At 42.4% G+C, this 21819-nt stretch overlaps 1 protein-coding gene across 1 annotated transcript; it reads left to right on the forward strand.

Moving 5' to 3' along the window:
* Positions 1-9794: 9794 nt before the first annotated feature.
* On the forward strand, positions 9795-10903 carry LOC147617682 (uncharacterized). Its single transcript, XM_086775927.1, has 2 exons — positions 9795-9935; positions 10052-10903. The coding sequence occupies exon 2, from the start codon at positions 10073-10075 to the stop codon at positions 10607-10609; it is 537 nt and encodes a 178-aa protein (XP_086632053.1). The 5' UTR covers positions 9795-9935; positions 10052-10072; the 3' UTR covers positions 10610-10903.
* The last annotated feature ends 10916 nt before the right edge of the window (positions 10904-21819 follow it).

Raw genomic sequence — 21819 nt, forward strand, 5'->3', positions numbered from 1 at the left:
GGGCTCTTACCCCAATTGTTAACACTCATGAGCCTACACAAAGGTCATGAGTTCAAACCCAAACACCTCTGATGATAGCCCATGTTTCCAATTGTGTTTTAAGAAAATAATATTTTTGGATAGGAGTTAGGATGACTGCAAGTGCATGATGGTTGGGTCTAGATGGAATCAAGTCTAGCATCAAAGATCATAGGCAATATTCTCATTCCTTATAGAACGGAAGTTTTAAGGGCTTAAAGTCAATGCAATTAAGAGGTAAAATATACCATAATAATAAAAGTATAGATCTAATAATGCACAAAGTGATTAGAATGTAACTAGGATATTGACACCAACTTCTAGAGTTTCCTTTTGACAAGCACCCTTGCCCTTCAAAAATTAAATGAAAAAAGTAAAAAACATGAATTTTTTAGAGTTTATATGTAATTTTTGGCAAGGAGGATGAAACAATTTAACAAGTATTTGATAGTCAAAATGGAAAAAAGGAGGGGGGGGGCATGATGGCAATCAAAGCTTGGAGGCATGCTATACCCAAGAATATATCCAAAAACAATCTTTTAGTAACTAACTAAGGGTGGTTACATCAACACCATAGGTTTAAAAGTACGTCAAGACCATTAGAATTTGAGGCTTCCATTGTTGTGAGAAGAAGTGTTCTCAAAAAGATCACCATTTTCTTCTTACATCAGGTGTAATAGAGAATGCTCCATGTGCTACCCATGGTACAAGTGTGGGAAGAAGATCACAATTTTCTCATTACTTTACATAAGGTGTAATAGTAGAGAAGGCCCCATGCATTACCCATGGTACTACAAGGTGTAATAGAGAATGCGCCATGCATTGCCCATGGTACGATGTGGCAAGAAGAAATCTCTCTCGTAAGAGAGAATGCTCCCATGCATTACCCATGGTACAATGTGGCAAGAAGAAATCTCTCTTGTAACGGCACCACATCAAACTCACGAGATATATAATACCACATACAACACACGCTCACATGAGTCTTGATCTTCTCCTAGTATTATATATGGTGGGGAACTGGCTTCATCTCTAGTGCTTACATTATTCAATGATTTCTTCAATCAAGGTTACTCGCTCCTTCTCTTCATCACATCAACCATGGCTCTTGGAGGCATGATCCACTGTCCCTCCTTGTTCAAGGTATCTATCTATGCATTGCTAAAATCCATCTATTGAAAGATTAACTCGTCCCTCCTTGTTCAAGCTATCTATCTATCCATTGCTAAAATCAATCTATCAAAAGGTTGATTATACAATTAGATTGCGTTGCACAAGGCTGAGGTAAACCATCCTCAATTTTGCTTGCACAGGTGGTCCTTCTGATGATGATGATGATGGTCGGTTTGGATGGTTTCGGCTCTGCTGTTGAAGGAGCGAGTTATTGCAGTGATGAAGATGAGGCTTTGAGCCTTGCTTTGCATTGTGTTACTTCGGGTAGTGTGGAGAGCCACCCTTCAAAGCCGTGTTGTGATGGGATGAAGCAACTGGTGCGAGGCATGACTCTAAGTTGCATGTGTGAGATCTTGATCTCCGTTGGCGGTGTGGGCGCCCCCAGTCTTGTGGACAACTACGTTGAAGCATGCTCCATATCCGTGCCTCCCCATTTCCAATGCAAATTATAATTTATTTAATCCAACCAACAGTTCTCTCTCTCTCTCTCTCTCTATATATATATACACACGAGTTGGCATACCTGTCTCCAACAAGCATATTATCAGTTTTGAGGCCCCTTTTCTTTCAGTTTTTTAGGCCCCTTTAGACCAGAGCTAGGAAATGCTACCATGTGTCACCCCTCCAGAGACCAAACTTAGGAAATGCTACTATGTGTCACCCCTCCAGAGACCAAAGCTAGGAAATACTACTATGTGTCACCCCTCCAATTGGAATCCCTTTTGAAATAAAGATATAGATAGATATTTATATACATGCATACTTCTCTCTCTAGTGTAAGTGTGTGTGCGTGTGTGTATATATATATATACACACACAATATACACACACACATGCATACTTCTCTCTCTCAAGTGTAAGTGTGTGTGTATATATATATATATGTACATACACAATACACACATGCATACTTCTCTCTCTCAAGTGTAAGTGTGTGTGTATATATATATATATATATATACATACACAATACACACACATGCATACTTCTCTCTCTCAAGTGTAAGTGTGTGTATATATATGTAATACACAATACACACACACACACATGCATACTTCTCTCTCTCAAGTGTAAGTGTGTGTGTATATATATATATATATGTACATACACAATACACACACACACACACATATGCACTCGCATATCGTTTACTCTTCGTTTATAGGTGGTATTATACAATTAATAGCTTATTAGATAAAGACGGACATTGATAAGCTCGTAGCCCGATTGGTCAACTGGGTTGGCTCAACACCTAGAGGCCCCTGAGTTCAAACTCCACCTAGAGGCCCCTGAGTTCAAACTCCACCTAGAGGCCCCCTAGTTCAAACTCCACTAGGGTATCCTCACTTGGTGCCAAATAAAATTTTGGGGAGTGTACCCTTCCCAATTTGTTTTTTTTTAAGATGGGACAAACCAATAATGTTTCATGCCTTAGTTTTTAAATAGTGATCCATGATCCAACAAAGGGATAATTCAAAGGGATAATTTATTCAAGGTCAGGGTGAGACTTAATATGAAGTAAAGATGACAAAGAGATTGAGCCTAATTCCACGCTTGAAAAAGTACACCTTTTGCTACAAGAAAGAGAGCCGGTAGAATTAGGACTTTCACTTGCCGAGATAAAGTCAATGAGGACAAAACAATAAGAGGATTAAAAAAAAGAAACAAGCGTGTTCCGGGATGATGTAGACAACAGTTGATACTTAATGGGTATACCGAGTTTCTAATGCTTGTGGGTGCTACAAACTGCATTAAGAACTACAAACATTGGACAACAACTCTCCAATCCATAAACACAAGGCAGTCAAACATAAGCAGGGCTAAAATGAAATCAAAGCAGGGAAGAATCCAGTCAACTCAATCCCTAGCAGAGACAATGTTGTCAAGGGGGAAGCCTGCAAAAATAAAACAAACAATCAAAAACCCAAAAATAGCAAAAATTGAGCAAAATGCCATATTCAAGGACTGTAAACAAAGCCTTGAGAAGTCACTAAAATAGTGTACAAAATCCAAGGACAATAGTGGGGAAGGTGATGTAATTCGCATCCCATCAAACTTCAAGAAATATACCATTGAGGATAGGAAAATTATTCTTCAAGTACCTCAAAGGGTGAAACCAACTATAGTGGGAGAATCCTACGGTCTGGAGGATGCAAAAAAGGTTGATCTAGCAGAACCAGGATAGAAACCTTGTCCTGTGTACATTGCTATGGATTTGAAAAAAGAGGAAGAAATGCTATAGATTTCCACCTTGAAGGAGTATAAAGATGTTTTTGTGTAGAGCTATAAGGATCTCAAGGATGTGGATCCTGCCATTTGTCAACACACCATACCAATGAGGGAGGATGTAAAGCCACAAAAACTACAACCTTACATGTACAATGATAATTTTGGTCAAAAAATCAAGGAGGAGATTTGATAAGCTCTTAGTGTTGGGGTATAATGCCCATTATGGCCGTAAGGCTGGGTGCCGCCCAATAGTTCTCTTGTATATAGTTCGTACGCTGCTGCAACAATCGCACGACCATTATACACTTTGCTGGTAGTATTTGAATGGACTGAGGAATGTGACACAGCTTTTGAAAAGCAAAAAAAAAAGCCTTAGTCATTGCACCAATATTGAAATCCTTAAATTGGAATAAGGAATTCTATGTTCACATCAATGCATCCAATTTTGCAACCTCACACAACCTCGTGATCATAAAATGGATTTCCCAATTTTAGATGCAAGCTAACATTTGAATGTGGTTGAAAATAATTACACAACAACAAAGCAAGAAGGGCTGACAATGATCTATGTTGTAAAGAAGTTTTGCCATTATCTATTGGCAAATCATTCTTTTAGAATTTGACTTCATGGTAGTGGTAAAGAAAGGATCTACTCAGGACCATTTGAGCAAAATTTCTATTGTGAAGCACCAAAGGGGGTAGATAATGACCTCCCAGATGCAACTTTATTTAATATAGAGTCTGTACCATGCTATAGTGAGCGCATTGCTAGATTCTTGTCTACTACAATCTGGGATGACAAGATAGCTGATCTTACATGTCATGCAAATTTCTTGGATGCCTGCTAAAGGTTTTAATTGATATTAAGGAGACTTTACTACCTAGGGACAGGCGAGGTTTTACGCTTAGTTGCTAACTCAGATGAGTACCAAGATTTGGTTGTTGAAGCTCACGTGAGTATTTCAAGCCAACATTTCTCAAGAAAGGGAATATATTGTATATAGTGATAGAGAGTGCCATATCTTGTTCACAAGGTTGTGGATACTCATGGGCCCTCTTTCTATGTAAATGTACATGGGGCCACTTTGTATGAGGTAGAGGATTTTCTTGGTGCTAGAGGGACATGGGCTTTGGTTGGATGGTCTCTATCTGTTGAGATGTTGTCACCTTCTCAAGGATGCTTAGACATGGATTACTCTTTGTCCAAGACAACCTCAAAGATTACACACATTGTTGTTGCACAGTCTCTTTCTTCTTCCACAAGATGCATGAGGATTGTCTTGTGGAATGTGTAGGGGATGGGAGGTCCTTATTTTATGCCCTATCATGGTAGGTTGTGATAGAATTCGCAAAGACGGTAGGTTGTGATAGAATTTGCAAAATGTTTGGTTAGTAGCGGCATTGGTGTGCTTATGATTCATGAACGAGAGTCGTATTTGGCTAACTGATACTGCATGGTCACTGTGAAACTTTTATGGCATCACGATATGAACTTTTGGGCGCCCAAGGGAGTATGTATGTCTATTATGGACTCTTGGCAACATGCTATTTTGGACAGTGGAGTGATAGTCCCTTAGCATTCCCAATGGATGATTATGTGGTTTGCAAAGTGTAGAGTGGGTTTGCTGAATGTACATGCCCCTAACCATGCGAGCGCGTAGAGTTTTGGGGATAGATCTTTGATGCATTGCTAGGAATGATGCACTGGTGTGTAAGGAGGGGTTTTAAGTATGATTAAGGACCCTTATCTGACAGAGTAGGAAACAATCATTCTATAGTAGAGGGGGGTGAGCTGGCGGCCTCAGAGCATCTATGTATGTATTTGAGGACATCATATGTATGGCATCATGAGGGATATTGTCATGAGTGGGGTAGCCTTTGCTTAGACTAGCGGGTGAGGGGCTCTAGCTTGTCATAGCTCGATTGTTTCTATGAAGGGGATTGGTTGGAGACTCAAGAGGGCTTAGTAGGGATCTTGGTTGGGACTACCTTGTTTTATCATGCCCTAGTTATCCTGACTTTGGAGGAGAGTCACAAGGGTCAGTCTATGCACATTCTTGAGAGTGTTCTTTTAGATGCTCACCTTTCAAAGCATTGGGGTGCAAGTCAGGTGAGAGAGGGAGAGATGGCCAGGTAGGCATCTCTAGCGTGGAGTTTCTCTTTTTGAGAGGTAGCTTAGGACAGGGTGGCTTAGTCTTGATAGGGGGAGCATCGACTTCATTAAGACATGACTTTGTTGTAAAGACTGCAGGAGGAACATCTTGATAGCCCATAGTAGCTGAGAGTTCTTGCAGTTTGAGAGAGAGTATTGTAGGTTGACCCTCACCTTGGAGAGGTAGTAGAAATGGATGCCAATTGGCTTCGATGGGTCTAAGAGAGCTACCCCCTACTAGCAAAATTAGAAAAGGGATTCATTTGAGTGGCGATGGTGGGATAGATCCCCACCCCCTGCCCAGGTTACCCGCGCAAAATTTCCTTTATTTTGGTACACTGCTAGTTTGGGGTGTCAAATCTCTAACGGCGGGTAGGCGCCGAGGGCCACTCTAGTGGCAACTAATGAGAGCACTAAAATCACCAAAGAGCAAAGTTCTAGAGAGTTTCAATGTGTGAGTGGGAAAAGGTCTGCCTTTAAAGGGAAATGTCCAGCATCTTTGCATGTGCAGGGCCAATCTACTAGGGGCATCTCAGTGGGTTAAGAAAGGAGGTGCACCCCAAAGTTCTATAGAGGGAAACTCATACATGAAAACATGGACATGTACCAGGAGGATTATACTATCTTGAACACGCGATCTTTGAACATGTACCAGGAGGATTATACTATCTTGAATACAGGATCTTTGATGTCATCAACAAGAATCCCCTTAGCTCATGCATAAGCCATGTACGTCGCTTTTCACAATGTGAAAGGGAGACAATTAGTCGTGCTGGTTGCAATGCTATAATGCCCAGCTCCTTGGCCATGGTCTCGGAGATAATATTCACTCCCGATCCTCCATCCAATAGTACTCCTGGTATTGTGCACCATCTGATTTGCACTATCACCTCTATGACTATAGTGTCGACTTCTGGTACTATCTCAGCTTCAACTGTCTGACACTCTATTTCCTTCACCTTGTTTGGCAGCTTTTCCTTTGCCTTCTGATCTGATCTTGAAAGCTTTTGGATCAGTTGTTGCTTAAAGTTGGGTACTAAAGTAAGCAACTGATCTACGGTTATGCTTAGCTTTAAATTATTAATCAATTCATCCCATAAATCATATTTGGAAACTTGATTGTTTCCTGATGTTCTTTCTTCATCTGCTACCATCTTGCATTCCATTAGGTGAGTCACTTACCTTGTCAGAAGTCTTTTGCTTCCGTCTTCTTTATTGGGGAGGTCTTTCCTTCCTAGACATTGTAAGTCGGAAGGACTTCTGCTTCCGCTTGATCCTGTTCTGCCCTGGTCGGAAGGATTCCTACTTTTGCTTTGTCTGCCCCGTAGGCTTTTCCCTATGTCTTGTTCTTCTGGCACCCTTGGTGCGACTAGTATTGTGTTCATCCCAGTGCTCTCGTCTGAACATTGTTTTACTATTCCCTTGTGCTGTTGGGCTTCTCTTCCTTGTGACATTGTCTTCTGCTATGGTATGGACTTTCTTAGTTCTCTTGGTATCCAGAGGTTTGAGGGATTGATCTTCCTCTTCATGAACCTTCATCTTTTCAAAGGCTATTTCTGCCTTCCTGGTCTCCTCCGCAGTTGAAGGGGCGGACACCCATTTGACAGTGACTTTGGTTGCCAAGTCGTCGGAATCAACATACCCTAACCTTGTGCTTCCTGCACTTCCCTGGTTGCTTCTTGTCTGATTCAGCGGCTTGCTCCTCCAAGTCTACCTGTCTGGCAGCAGTTGAAGGGGCGGACACCCATTTGACAGTGACTTTGGTTGCCAAGTCGGAATCAGCATACCCTAACCTTGTGCTTCCTGCACTTCCTTGGTTGCTTCTTGTCTGATTCGGGCTTGCTCCTCCAAGTCCAGTTGTCTGGCAGTCTTTTGCCCTAGCATGTCAGACTTCTTTTGCATAGACCTGGTTTTATGATATTTACTTCAGGTGTTGTTTCCATTTGCTGGATGTGAACCATATTTATGGCTGTGGTAGTCTCTCCATCCACCCAGAGCTCTATGAAGAAACGCAACTACAGCTCTATAAAGAAACGTGCAACACACGGGATGTTGGATGTATTCGAAACAAGGGGCCTCTGCGAGGCAAGATGTGTTGAGCGGTATGATGTAACTGGTGGCATACAGCAAATCTGCATTGGAGAGGAGGTGACATTGACTATCAGAGCAAGAGCAGAGGTGATGTGTGATTTGTGATCGTCCTCGAGTTGAAGTAGTGAATTTGGAGTCGATCAAGTGAAGGCGGCCCAATAAGGTAAGAGTTTCACATTGAGCATAAGCCACAAGAGTTTGATCGGGACAGCAACAACCAAGGATGTAGAGAGAGAGAGAGAAAGAGAGAGAGAGAGAGATCCAAGGAATTGATGAGTTCTTGTCATGAAGACACGTGGACACTAGAAGAAGACGTCACCACCCATGCGGCTGTTGTTCAAGTGCTGTTGTTCATTGCACCACACACACTTACAAGGGCACTAGGTTGTCGTTGGTTTGTTCATGTCATGCACCTGTTGTTCATCTTTTACAAGGGCGCGGCTTGCTTTTATGCAGAGAGCAGAGAGAGAGGGAAAAGGGGGGGTGGTTGTGTTGTGCTCTTAAGATTCCTTTTAGAAGGTTGCTTTGAGGAGGTCCGAGGGTGGGGCCCTGTGCGGGTTCCGGTATTCAAACCCGCAACGTGGTGGAATTTGGACGACTTTGGAAGGTTGCGCTGGCCAGCAAGTCGTGCTCAGGACCCACTGTTGGGTATTCCATTGCGGCTAGTTTGGTACTTTCTGCCTTTGCGTCCTTCACAAGAAGTTTTGGGCATTTTCCCATGTGGGAAAGCGACCCACTTTCCCTTATGTTTCCCTATAGTGTGTCAACATCATGAGCTTCTGGAGACGAGACTCCGCATACCTAGCTAGGTGTGGTGGGGGGGGGGCAGGGGGCTGCCACCCCCCCTCGAGGGCCGGCAGCCCTCTGCCCCCCCCCACCGCACCTAGCTAGGTATGCTTCCCCCTCGCATGCAGAAGCTCATGATGTTGTCGTAATCCTCCATGTGGGAATCGTAGTTGGAAAATGTCAAACTTCTTGTGCTTTAAGGCACCTTAGCAAGGGGGGGCCGGCAGCCCCCTGTGCCCCACCGCACCTAGCTAGGTATGCTCCGCCACGCCTGCAGAAGCTCATGATGTTGTTGTAATCCTCCATGTGGGAGTCATAGTGGGAAAATGTCTAAAACTTCTTGTGTCTTAAGCCACCTTAGCAAGGCCATGTGATGCAAAAGAAGGGGGGGTCTGATAAGGCAGAGCAGGGGTTCTCTGATAGTGATCAGGCTGCAAGTCTCTGCTGCCAATAAACGGTCATCTCGATTTGATTTTATGCTTTCAAATTGTTTGGTCGTGCAAGGTATGGTCCTACTAAGATAGTTATTTCTCAACATAACACCCATTATAAATTGGCAAAAAGGGTTAAAGTGGTTTACTAGTACCACAGGGTAAAACAAAATTTTATGCTTTCAAGGACAACCTCATTCAGTTCAATAGACAAAAAAGGACCTCATTCAGTTCTTCCAAGTTTTTTAATTGTTTTGTCCCTTGTCATGTGGAATCGTGCATGTATATATAACACAGTCTAAGGCTTTAATTCATGACTTGGAGGGAAACAAGTTATATTCATGAATTAAAGCCTAGACTATATTATATATACGTGCATGTATATATAACATAGTCTAGGCTTTAATTCATGACTTGGAGGGAAACAAGTTATATTCATGAATTAAAGCCTAGACTATGTTATATGAACATGCATGTTATATATACATGTATATAGGTGGGTAGGTAGATAGATTGATAGATAGGTGGTCACAATTTATTCATTTTTGGATAACTTTTATCAATGCTGCATGATGATGTTGATGTGAGTTTGTTTAATTGTAGCAGCAAGTGAATGTGTCGGTGAAAAGAAATGGTCTAGATAGATGGATGGATGGGTGTGTGGGTGGGTCAATGGATAGATTGATGGAAAGATACATAAAGTGATGGATGGATAGGTAGAGAGATTGATAGATAGGTGGGTAGGTAGGTAGGTAGTGTGGCGATTGATTGATGATGAGCTGGATGGACTTTGGAGACAGCTTTGGATTATGCGACTGTGGACGACTCAGAAGACTCCAGAAAAGCTTGAATAATGAGAGTCCTCAATTCATTTTCGAATTGAGGACTCAATTATTCAAGCTTTTCTAGGAGTCTAAGTCGTCCACGTGCTGAGACAAACAACGGCGGCGAAGATGAAGGCGGGGACGAAGAACAGGTCCCACTCGGACGAGCACTTAAACCCCTGCAAAACGAATGTAATCCGCCACTCCTGCACAACTCTCTTCTCCTCTCGGTGAGTCAGTGGCCCATCTTAAAACAAACTACAGTACTTTAGTTCGACCACCTCTTCTTGATCGGCGCATTGAGTGTCTACTAGTATCTGTCTGACTCGTTTTGCTTGCCTTACAGGGACCTTTCTGACTTCTGACAATGGCGAACATCAACGGAAAGGGCATCGCGTACGCGCTCCTGCCTGTGCTTCTGCTGCAGCTGCTCACGAGCCTCGTCGGGGCAGTTGACATTATATTCTACACAAGCACCTCTGCATGCAGTGGTGGTGGGTACTCGTTCAACGGCGTCGCTGCTCAGGTGTGCTGCGCAGTGAGTGCCAGCAGCGGGGGTTCTGTGCTGGTCACGAGTGCATCAAGCAGCGTCGCGAGCCAATTCTACAGAGGTGGAGCCTGCACCACCCAGGTGGGAACGGGATCTGGCGACTTCTGCTTAGTTGGCGGCCAGTTCACCGGAGCGTTCTGGTTCAATGGCAGACGCCGATCGCTCTTGGGCGATGCTGGTTGTGATAGCGTGATGAAGCCAACAGGAGTCGTCTACACTGAAGATGCCTCCCAGGGCCACTGGATGCTCACTTGCTCCGATGCAGCTGAGTTGTTCTCGCAGATGCAGAATGTGACGGATGCAGAGAAAGTGAATTGGCTCATGGCTCGAGGTGCCACCTACGTCCTGCTCTGAAGCTTGCATTGCATATGGCGAATAAATTGTAACGCAGCTACGTCCCAATTTCCCAAAAGGTTATAGCTAAGGCTGCAAGCAAGCAAGGATGTGTAATTTAATAAGGTGTGGCGAAGATATGCTTATGGTTAAAATAAAAACGCCTCAATTACTTAAAAAACATTCTCATATCCACATTCCTTTCATGAATTTTTTTTTAAAAAAAATAAAGGACCTCTTATTCTATTACGATGATATACCATCATAAGATGATGTCTTGTACGCTTTACACATGCAAGAATGATTTTTAACATAGTTGGATTCCCTTGTTCCATGTTCATTGATGATGTGCTACAAGTTTTAATCTCTATCTCAACATGGCTTATACTTGGGTAAAGTATGAGGAAATTTCTAGAAGGCTAAGAGAAATAGGAGATTACAATTGGGTGTAGTACTCTACCTTTTCTCATTTTTTGAATTGAAGTATCTAGATTTATTTTTAGCAAGTCTAGCATGATGGTTTTGTCTAAGTATATGAGGAAGGTCATTTAACAAAATTCTTAACAAGGCTCTACCAACAGACATTCAATGTAATAACTGCCTTATTATAATTTGCCTAATTTATTTTTAATAAGAAAGTGCATAGCCTAAGATTATCAAAATACCTATCTTTAAAAGAATAAATATTTCTTTAAATAACAAAGACCCAAAGACAATTTAAATGTGCATATTGATTAACAAGGTTAGTAAAAAGATATTTAATCTAAAATTTACATAAATGCTAATAGGAAGCCAAAATTACCCATCTTTAACAATAACATCAAGGCAGCCTAATATTTCCAAACAATATACAAGATCTATAAGAATTTAATTGAGCACACTTACATACCATGAGAAAATTAAAGGTGCCACAAAAGGTTTAATCATGACTTAGTAGCTTTACACAATTGGGAAGGGACTTATAAACATAGTAATAGAAATTTTGAAAACAAACATCATATTTTAAGTAGAAGAAAATATGTTAACCAAGGAATTGTATATGACAACGCTTACCTTGAAAATAAGTGTACCAACGCATTGATCTAGATTTTGAGAGATCCTTATAACCAAGAAATCTTGTATGATTCACCATATCCACAAGTTGAGGATAAGGCTTTGAGAAGATGGCTAGCAATTTTAACAACTTCTCCTTTCATTATCTAGTATTCATATTAAAAACAAGATTATTGAGAACATATTGCGTTCTTATTATAAAAGTTGTAAATAATTATAAGTAAAATGACATATACTTATCATGCAAGTGATTTCAACATGGTCATGATTTCAATGATTTATTGTGGGCTCTTACCCCAATTGTTAACACTCATGAGCCTACACAAAGGTCATGAGTTCAAACCCAAACACCTCTGATGATAGCCCATGTTTCCAATTGTGTTTTAAGAAAATAATATTTTTGGATAGGAGTTAGGATGACTGTAAGTGCATGATGGTTGGGTCTAGATGGAATCAAGTCTAGCATCAAAGATCATAGGCAATATTCTCATTCCTTATAGAACGGAAGTTTTAAGGGCTTAAAGTCAATGCAATTAAGAGGTAAAATATACCATAATAATAAAAGTATAGATCTAATAATGCACAAAGTGATTAGAATGTAACTAGGATATTGACACCAACTTCTAGAGTTTCCTTTTGACAAGCACCCTTGCCCTTCAAAAATTAAATGAAAAAAGTAAAAAACATGAATTTTTTAGAGTTTATATGTAATTTTTGGCAAGGAGGATGAAACAATTTAACAAGTATTTGATAGTCAAAATGGAAAAAAGGAGGGGGGGGGCATGATGGCAATCAAAGCTTGGAGGCATGCTATACCCAAGAATATATCCAAAAACAATCTTTTAGTAACTAACTAAGGGTGGTTACATCAACACCATAGGTTTAAAAGTACGTCAAGACCATTAGAATTTGAGGCTTCCATTGTTGTGAGAAGAAGTGTTCTCAAAAAGATCACCATTTTCTTCTTACATCAGGTGTAATAGAGAATGCTCCATGTGCTACCCATGGTACAAGTGTGGGAAGAAGATCACAATTTTCTCATTACTTTACATAAGGTGTAATAGTAGAGAAGGCCCAATGCATTACCCATGGTACTACAAGGTGTAATAGAGAATGCGCCATGCATTGCCCATGGTACGATGTGGCAAGAAGAAATCTCTCTCGTAAGAGAGAATGCTCCCATGCATTACCCATGGTACAATGTGGCAAGAAGAAATCTCTCTTGTAACGGCACCACATCAAACTCACGAGATATATAATACCACATACAACACACGCTCACATGAGTCTTGATCTTCTCCTAGTATTATATATGGTGGGGAACTGGCTTCATCTCTAGTGCTTACATTATTCAATGATTTCTTCAATCAAGGTTACTCGCTCCTTCTCTTCATCACATCAACCATGGCTCTTGGAGGCATGATCCACTGTCCCTCCTTGTTCAAGGTATCTATCTATGCATTGCTAAAATCCATCTTTTGAAAGATTAACTCGTCCCTCCTTGTTCAAGCTATCTATCTATCCATTGCTAAAATCAATCTATCAAAAGGTTGATTATACAATTAGATTGCGTTGCACAAGGCTGAGGTAAACCATCCTCAATTTTGCTTGCATAGGTGGTCCTTCTGATGATGATGATGATGGTCGGTTTGGATGGTTTCGGCTCTGCTGTTGAAGGAGCGAGTTATTGCAGTGATGAAGATGAGGCTTTGAGCCTTGCTTTGCATTGTGTTACTTCGGGTAGTGTGGAGAGCCACCCTTCAAAGCCGTGTTGTGATGGGATGAAGCAACTGGTGCGAGGCATGACTCTAAGTTGCATGTGTGAGATCTTGATCTCCGTTGGCGGTGTATGCGCCCCCAGTCTTGTGGACAACTACGTTGAAGCATGCTCCATATCCGTGCCTCCCCATTTCCAATGCAAATTATAATTTATTTAATCCAACCAACAGTTCTCTCTCTCTCTCTCTCTCTATATATATATATATATACACGAGTTGGCATACCTGTCTCCAACAAGCATATTATCAGTTTTGAGGCCCCTTTTCTTTCAATTTTTTAGGCCCCTTTAGACTAGAGCTAGGAAATGCTACCATGTGTCACCCCTCCAGAGACCAAACTTAGGAAATGCTACTATGTGTCACCCCTCCAGAGACCAAAGCTAGGAAATACTACTATGTGTCACCCCTCCAATTGGAATCCCTTTTGAAATAAAGATATAGATAGATATTTATATACATGCATACTTCTCTGTCTAGTGTAAGTGTGTGTGTGTGTGTGTGTATATATATATATACACACACAATACACACACACACATGCATACTTCTCTCTCTCAAGTGTAAGTGTGTGTGTATATATATATATATGTACATACACAATACACACATGCATACTTCTCTCTCTCAAGTGTAAGTGTGTGTGTATATATATATATATATATATATACACACACAATACACACACACTTACACTTGAGAGAGAGAAGTATGCATGTGTGTGTGTGTGTATTGTGTGTGTATATATATATATACACACACACACATGCATACTTCTCTCTCTCAAGTGTAAGTGTGTGTGTAATACACAATACACACACACACACATGCATACTTCTCTCTCTCAAGTGTAAGTGTGTGTGTATATATATATATATGTACATACACAATACACACACACACACATATATGCACTCGCATACACACACACACACACATATGCACTCGCATATCGTTTACTCTTCGTTTATAGGTGGTATTATACAATTAATAGCTTATTAGATAAAGACGGACATTGATAAGCTCGTAGCCCGATTGGTCAATTGGGTTGGCTCAACACCTAGAGGCCCCTGAGTTCAAACTCCACCTAGAGGCCCCCGACTTCAAACTCCACCTAGAGGCCCCCTAGTTCAAACTCCACTAGGGTATCCTCACTTGGTGCCAAATAAAATTTTGGGGAGTGTACCCTTCCCAATTTGTTTTTTTAAAAGATGGGACAAACCAATAATGTTTCATGCCTTAGTTTTTAAATAGTGATCCATGATCCAACAAAGGGATAATTCAAAGGGATAATTTATTCAAGGTCAGGGTGAGACTTAATATGAAGTAAAGATGACAAAGAGATTGAGCCTAATTCCACGCTTGAAAAAGTACACCTTTTGCTACAAGAAAGAGAGCCGGTAGAATTAGGACTTTCACTTGCCGAGATAAAGTCAATGAGGACAAAACAATAAGAGGATTAAAAAAAAGAAACAAGCGTGTTCCGGGATGATGTAGACAACAGTTGATACTTAATGGGTATACCGAGTTTCTAATGCTTGTGGGTGCTACAAACTGCATTAAGAACTACAAACATTGGACAACAACTCTCCAATCCATAAACACAAGGCAGTCAAACATAAGCAGGGCTAAAATGAAATCAAAGCAGAGAAGAATCCAGTCAACTCAATCCCTAGCAGAGACAATGTTGTCAAGGGGGAAGCCTGCAAAAATAAAACAAACAATCAAAAACCCAAAAATAGCAAAAATTGAGCAAAATGCCATATTCAAGGACTGTAAACAAAGCCTTGAGAAGTCACTAAAATAGTGGACAAAATCCAAGGACAATAGTGGGGAAGGTGATGTAATTCGCATCCCATCAAACTTCAAGAAATATACCATTGAGGATAGGAAAATTATTCTTCAAGTACCTCAAAGGGTGAAACCAACTATAGTGGGAGAATCCTAAGGTCTGGAGGATGCAAAAAAGATTGATCTAGCAGAACCAGGATAGAAACCTTGTCCTGTGTACATTGCTATGGATTTGACAAAAGAGGAAGAAATGCTATAGATTTCCACCTTGAAGGAGTATAAAGATGTTTTTGTGTAGAGCTATAAGGATCTCAAGGGTGTGGATCCTGCCATTTGTCAACACACCATACCAATGAGGGAGGATGTAACGCCACAAAAACTACAACCTTACATGTACAATGATAATTTTGGTCAAAAAATCAAGGAGGAGATTTGATAAGCTCTTAGTGTTGGGGTATAAAGCCCAATATGGCCGTAAGGCTGGGCGTCGCCCAATAGTTCTCTTGTATATAGTTCGTACGCTGCTGCAACAATCGCACGACCATTATACACTTTGCTGGTAGTATTTGAATGGACTGAGGAATGTGACACAGCTTTTGAAAAGCAAAAAAAAAGCCTTAGTCATTGCACCAATATTGAAATCTCTAAATTGGAATAAGGAATTCTATGTTCACATCAATGCATCCAATTTTGCAACCTCACACAACCTCGTGATCATAAAATGGATTTCCCAATTTTAGATGCAAGCTAACATTTGAATGTGGTTGAAAATAATTACACCACAACAAAGCAAGAAGGGCTGACAATGATCTATGTTGTAAAGAAGTTTTGCCATTATCTATTGGCAAATCATTCTTTTAGAATTTGACTTCATGGTAGTGGCAAAGAAAGGGTCTACTCAGGACCATTTGAGCAAAATTTCTATTGTGAAGCACCAAAGGGGGTAGATAATGACCTCCCAGATGCAACTTTATTTAATATAGAGTCTGTACCATGCTATAGTGAGCGCATTGCTAGATTCTTGTCTACTACAATCTGGGATGACAAGATAGCTGATCTTACATGTCATGCAAATTTCTTGGATGCATTAGGACTTGTTTGGGGTTTTCTTGGGCCCTTTTATTTGGACACTTAGTGAAATGCTTAAAATGCTAATCAAGCTTTGACCAAGCTAGTGGCCTAGGCCTGAAAATGCATTTTTCCTTTTCTACAAAAAAGAAAATAGGCCTAAAGGTAATCTAATCATTAGATCTTCTGTCCTTGGGAAGGAATATGGACCTAAATGCCTTTTTGTCTTGTAGTGAAGTACCTTTCACAAAGAATGTTTGAAAATTTTCGTCACTTTGTTCCCTCCCTTTTTGGAGGTGCTGCAGATCCCACTCTCTCTCTACACTCTCTCTCTAAAACGCGTTTAGGGTGTTTTACTTGGGTAAGGGCTTCTTTTTCTCTCTCTAGGAGCCATGGCCTGCAGATCTGGACCTCCTACTCCATCATCCTCTCCACCAGCTCTCATGGAAGAGCTCACCATCCCCTCTTGTGAAGGTACAGATCTACACATCCTTGCAAGCTGAAGCTCTCCATCTCCATCACTAGCAAGCTCTCCATATCTATCATCCTCTCCACCAGCTCTCATGGAAGAGCTCACCATCCCCTCCTGTGAAGGTACAGATCTACACATCCTTGCAAGCTGAAGCTCTCCATCTCCATCACTAGCAAGCTCTCCATATCTATCTCCTCAAGGCCTCCATTTCTCTATATCCATCTGCATCTCCTCCACCTCCATCTCCATCACCATCTCCATCTTCATCTCCTCCATCACCATCCACATTTCCATCCTCCACCTCCATCCTCCATCTCCATCATCTCCATCACCATCCACATTTCCATCTCTGTATCCATCTACATCTCCATCTCCATCACCATCCAGATTTCCATCTCTGTATCCATCTACATCTCCATCTCCATTTGCTAGGTACAATGGCTCTACGGGACATCACCAACAAGCAATCAAAGTTTCGCTTGCACGTGGACTTAGACGAGGAGTATGCCACAATGCGAAGTAATCGAACGAAGGGATGTATTCCTGCTGAGGTGCTACGACTTCAAGGTGCAAAAGCCATTGATCTTTGGACTGATGGAAGCATTTATCCCCTTGATCCACAGACTGGTGCACCTCCCCCTTTTCGTAATATCACGCAGGTCGTACGCTTCTTGGGTGATGGTTATAATGGTTTCTTAGGGTACTGTCAGAGGCTCTATTCTTTGTACTTGCAGGAACTCTCAAATCAAAATCACCTCAGGAAGCTTCTAAAATTATGCAAGGCAGAAAAGGAAGAATGTGCGTCAACTTTCATGGCCACAAAAGAACATATGCTGGCTCGAGTCAAGGATCTAGAGAAGGAGGATGCAGAGCAGAAGATGAAGCTTGATAAAGGTGTGGAAAGGAGGGATCGAGCTATAGAGAACTATCTCCGTCTTCGAAACTCAACTCGGAACCTTCGCCGACGTGTCGATCATTTCACTCACCTCCCCGTGGGATATAATGCAAGGCAGCGAAAGCGCAAGCCTCTGAGTCTTCTTTCCAAAGATGGGGGGGCTCGCAAGCGACGTGTGCGTCAAACAAGGTAATCACAGCTTCAAAACTAGCATTACATTCCTTTTTCATATAGTTATGTCATTGACTCTGAACTATGTGATGTCCAGGGAATGTGCTAAAGCAATATTAGGTTGTTCCAATACTGAGGAGTCTATCCTTGAGCACATTATTCCAGAGCAGAAAGTAATCAATATGATAACCAATCCAGTAAATGGTGCGTTGCGTGACAGGATTCAAAAGTATTTTCTCAAGGAATTCGAGCAGATTGTCAGTCCCATTGACATGCTCACTGTGTGCGACACAGCAGGTATCAGTGATAAGGGATACAGGGCTTTGTATACTTGCATCACAGCACGTCTACGAGGCAAAGGAATGACACGATCTATACTTCCAACACCATACAGTATAGTTATGGCAAGGAAGTCAGCAAACAACAATATTGCCGACTTGCTAGGCGGCTACAGATGGGTGGATGGTAGCATGCCAATGTCAAATTCAAAAGATTTTGCTTACAACAAGTTTAACAATGTTTACGTCGAGGTGGAGGCGCTTCAACGAGCTATGATTCAGTTTTATGATATGACATTAGAGGAGACGGATGGAAAGGCTATATTTGTCCTCAAATTGGATGAATGTCAGGTTGTAAAGGGCCAAAGGGTGGAACGTACAAGTCTGACACTCATGAGCAGGGCATTGAAGCGAAAGAGCTTAGACGGCGAAGATGAAACAGGTGATGCGGAGAATAACTTGCACACAAAGCGACGCAAGCAAGATTACTTTGGAGTGCAGTCTGAGAAGAACATATGGTGGCAGGCGGCATGGACCCTTCCGCACGAGGACCATGACAGTCTGAGGTGGTACTTCACCCGTACAGGTATTCAAGGAGTGATACACAGGCAATCAAATGGTGAAGTCTTGCATGTGCCTGGCACTGGTCACTTTGAAATAGAGTGGCACCTTGGTGGTGATCTCAAGACCCTCAAATGCATGTTGGGAACTAAAAGCGGTGCTAACACTTTGTTTCCATGCATCTTTTGTTGTCATCCAAGGATGCCAAGTGTCGCAGTGGGGAAGGCCAAACAAGCAACCAAGGTGAAAGGTCGTAAGCAGGCAAGTGCAAAGGGCTCAAATCAATTACAAAAAGGGAAGGGTATGCACGTCTGGCTCAATGGAATTATGAGCTGCAATCAAAGCAAGGCACCATCTCGCGCAGAGGAGGATGCTACTTGGAACCCTATTCTTTCAATTCCACTGTCGCGAGTACATGTGTGTACCTTGCACGCAAGACTTAGAATTTTGGACAAATTGTTGATGCTCCACATCAATTATGCTTGGAACATGGAGCCAGAGTCACGGCGAGAACAGGGCATCCAAGAGCTTGAAGTTGTTTTATCATCCGTGGGGCTTCACGCAGGTGCTGTCACCCTCTCTAAGGATCGCAAAAACCCATCAAGTACCCAAGATAACCCTAATAAGATATGTATGGGTGGTGCAAAAGCAAGACACCTGCTCTCAAACTATGGTGAGGCTCAAAGCCATACACATTTTGAATTATGGAAGCAGATTTGTGATGTAACAACCTATCGAGGCAATGAGGCGACACTAGGATTGAAGCGTGCACATGTGTGGGAAGCTTGTGATGAGATGATGAGGCTTCTTGAGCGCCCGTATCTTGATGAAGCAGAGATAGCTACATTCAAGACTTCGATTGACAGATTCACAGAAGAAATGATCGATGCTTGGGGGGAAACTCATATAACACACTACATGCATATTCTCTATGCGCACAGTTCCTTCTTTCTAGATGAATATGGGTCTCTTGCACTCTGGAGCAACCAAGGCATGGAACGATCACATTACCAAGCCAAGGCGGCCTATTTTAAGAACACGGGTCATGGTGGTGGCAAGGTTCGCAGCAATGCGTTTCAGGAAATGTTCAATTGGTTTTACCGTGCACTTACTGGGAGAAAGGCCCAAAAGCGAGCCGGAAATTTGTCTTTGAGGCGCAAAATCATGAAGGTGTTAGGTGCAAGGCGAAAGAGAAGGGTGCAATGCGTCAATGGCACGTGAAAGAGCGAGGCAATGGCACAGTGGTCGACTAAGAAATGGCCGTGTGTGGTTACCCACCCAATAATTCTTGTTCGCCACTTTTTGGCGCGTTCATTTTGTAAATTGACTTTTTTGTAATTTTGGCCTCCTATAAATATCAATGAGTTTTATAGTCATTTTTAAAAGTCTTGACTTGTGAGCTCTCTCTCTTCCTCTCCCCTTGACTCTCTCGCGCGCGCTCTCTCTCTCTCTCTCGCTCGTGCAGTAATATCTCACGCACATGGAGCCCCCAAATGATCCTCCCTCCAATACGCAGGATGACATTTTCAAAGACCTTGGGCCCTTACCGGTGGCACATAGAACTGCAATCCCAAACATTTACCCACAAGCCCAAGTGGATCTGGAAGCTGAGCGTGTGAGGCTTGAGCGAGAGGCCCAAGAGGCCCAAGAAGCCCAAGAAGCGAAGAGATTACACAAAGAAGCAGAGGACATGGAGGCAGCTGAGAGAGCAAGAAAAGAAGCCGAAGAGACGGTCAGAACTCAAGAGGACGAGGCAGCAAAGAAAGCACAGGAGGATGAGGCTGCCAAGAAGGAGGAAGAAGACGAGGCAGTTAGGAAGGCGGAGGCAGATAAGAAGGCTGTAGAAGAAGCTCAGGCCGCCGCAAGCAACAAGAGAAGAATAGCATTCTTTGCTGCGGAGGAGGATTGGCTTAACAGAAAAGCTCACGGATTTGTTGCTGACCTGCGAATGGCCGGATACGAAGATGACACAATTTTGGAAGCGGCCATACAAAGTCTTCGAGCAGAATATACAAAGAGGAGAAATGAAGACACAGTAGAAAGGGAGCACCTGCCGAGCAATAGGATTGTCAATGCAATGCTAGACAGAGTCTTGGCTCGTGCACTTGGTAAAGGAAAGAGAAAACTCTCAGCTGAGGAAGTAGAAAATAAGAGACAGAAGCTTGAACGAGAAGCCAGGGCAGCAAACACACGGAGGCTTCGTGAGGAAAAAGACAGGAAAGATGAAGAGGAGCGAGTAAGGAAGGAGGCAGAGCAGCGAGCAGCTCCGAAGACTCCATCTGCAAAGACAAAGAAAACTCCAACACCTGCAAAGGCTAAGAAGGGGAAAACCATTCCTAAACGCTCAAAAATCCCTTCCGATAACTTCCAAGAGCAGCGACAGAAGTTTAAAAATGACACGCCAGCTTGGACTCGCCACGCGCAAGCACCACCGCCCCCAACAACGCAGAAGAAGCAAAGGTGGAGACCAGGGACAGTTGCCCTTAGAGAAATTCACAAATATCAAAAGACCTGCACACCAATTATTCCAAAGGCACCTTTTGGGCGTCTCGTCAAAGAGATTATCCACGACCAGCACCGGGATGTCAATCGTGTGCAAGCGGCGGCACTAGGCGCTCTGCAACAAGGTGCCGAGGATATTTTGGTTTCGCTTTTCCAAGACGCGGTTTTGTGCATGGTGCATGCAAAACGTGTCACTTTGAAGCCATCTGATCTTCATCTAGCTAGGCGTATCCGTGGAGAGGAAGCTCTCTTTCACTAGATAGGGGAAGCCTTGTAATGCAACAAACCGTGTTTTGTAATCTCAATTTGATTAATGAAAAACCATGTCTATTTTCAAAAAAGTTATTTTCTATTGCAAGTGATTGTTGTCTTGTCAAGGTAATTGTAGTCTTTTGCATGTAATTGTTGTCGCTATGTACATTCGACCTCATGTGAACGCTCGTCTGCCACCGCCCGTCCGACTTTGGCTCGACTCGACGGGCCAATTTCTCCCGCGTATGGCCCCAGAAGGGTATATCAGCTGTGCGGGGTGCGCCGGGGCCGAGGGGGGGGCCGGTGGTCGCTCCGTGGAGCCTGTGTGCCACGGAGCGACTTTTGGCTGTTTGACCACCAAAAGTCGCTCCGTGGCACACAGGCTCCACGGAGCGACCACCGGCCCCCCCCTC

Source organism: Cibotium barometz, chromosome 36 (genome assembly GCF_041138505.1).
Source record: "Cibotium barometz isolate CiBa-2024 chromosome 36, ASM4113850v1, whole genome shotgun sequence".
In the NCBI taxonomy this organism is placed as follows: Eukaryota; Viridiplantae; Streptophyta; class Polypodiopsida; order Cyatheales; family Cibotiaceae; genus Cibotium; species Cibotium barometz.

What these genes read in the sequence shown, in the direction of transcription:
- LOC147617682 (XM_086775927.1), top strand. Translation starts at nt 10,073, where the DNA reads ATGGCGAACATCAACGGAAAGGGCATCGCGTACGCGCTCCTGCCTGTG.